The sequence below is a fragment of the Saprolegnia diclina genome (assembly GCF_000281045.1).
Source record: "Saprolegnia diclina VS20 unplaced genomic scaffold supercont1.187, whole genome shotgun sequence".
Lineage (NCBI taxonomy): Eukaryota > Oomycota > Saprolegniomycetes > Saprolegniales > Saprolegniaceae > Saprolegnia > Saprolegnia diclina.
Window position 1 is genome coordinate 1 of NW_008246254.1, and position 1154 is coordinate 1154.

The 1154-nt window shown below is 58.1% G+C and overlaps 1 protein-coding gene across 1 annotated transcript in view; it reads left to right on the forward strand.

Annotated features, from left to right (window-relative positions):
- Nucleotides 1-175: 175 nt before the first annotated feature.
- Nucleotides 176-1154, forward strand: part of SDRG_17058 (hypothetical protein) — a gene marked incomplete at both ends in the record, with an annotated part of 1655 nt that continues 676 nt past the window's right edge. Inside the window, 6 exons of the mRNA XM_008623293.1 lie at nt 176-463; nt 510-593; nt 643-705; nt 760-846; nt 893-1000; nt 1047-1085. Of these exons, the coding sequence (XP_008621515.1) occupies nt 176-463; nt 510-593; nt 643-705; nt 760-846; nt 893-1000; nt 1047-1085 (669 nt within the window). The remainder of the gene's footprint in view (nt 464-509; nt 594-642; nt 706-759; nt 847-892; nt 1001-1046; nt 1086-1154) is intronic.

Consider the following 1154-nt stretch of genomic DNA (forward strand, 5'->3'; position numbering starts at 1 on the left):
TGCCAGGTGCGCCTTTCACACGATGAGGTGCGCTTTGTGTACGCCCAAAGATTTTTCCGTTTCATCTGGCATTTTATCCGGCTGCCGGATACCCCTTCGCGCCTCGATGCCCGCGTGTGATTGGTGGAAATTTCATTTTCGAATCGGCCAGTCGGAGGCAAGAACAAGGCAGGCGATGGAGACGGCAAGCAAGACATCCGAAGAGACCAACGTGAACATGGAGTCGACGCAGGAAGAGCATGCGCCGGAAGCGTCCCAGGACGAAGAAGCGTCGAAGGCGAAGAAGCACGCTTCCGCCAAGCCCAAGGTCGACGACGAGATCCCCGGCGAGCGCCGGAGCGAACGCTCGCGCAAGCCAGTGGCAGTCTTCTCGCTCGCGACCGAGAACAAGGCCGAGGAAGCTTTCGTGGTCCCGGTTGGCCCTGGCACAAAGCTCCGCGATATCCCGTACCTCGCCGAGAAGGTCCGCGCAAAGATGGGGATGAGGACTCGGTACGATTGGATGATAGGTGGCCAAGTGCACGAAGAAGGACAGCGAGCTCCTCACCAAGCTCTACCAAGTCATGCACTCGCGTCGCTACTCGGCGGCGATCGTACGCCTGCGGTCCGCGTTGCTGCCATCTTATCCCGCGATTGTCGTAGATCAAGGACGTCAAGGAGCATATCCTCGACTTTAGTGGGTACCCCAAGTTCAAGGACGACGCTGTAAGCAACTGCACGATCCTTCCATAGCCAGTGCAATCTCATGCGCTGTCGTAGGCCCGGGAAGCATTCCGTGACGAGCTCGCGATCAAGCTTTGCCGCGGGACCATGGGCTTTATCCATCACATGATGGATTTCCTGCACGTACGGTTCCGTCCGCTGGGACTGCATCGGGCTCAAGGCACCGTAGATTGAGCGGTCGCCCAAGTCCTTCAAGGAGAAGAACTTGCTGCCGATCAAGGACGAGCTCGTGAACCGCATGATGGATTGGCTCGAAGCGCCCTTCGCTGTTGAACTCGTACACACAGCATCAAGCCCTCGTCGTCTCATCTCATGACGCGTAGAAGAAATCTGCAGCCACGACGCCAAAGTCCAAGAAGAAGGTTAGCGCGACCACTGCAGGCACGGACTGACATCCCACGGTGCTATAGAAGGCGACGTCGGCCAAGTCG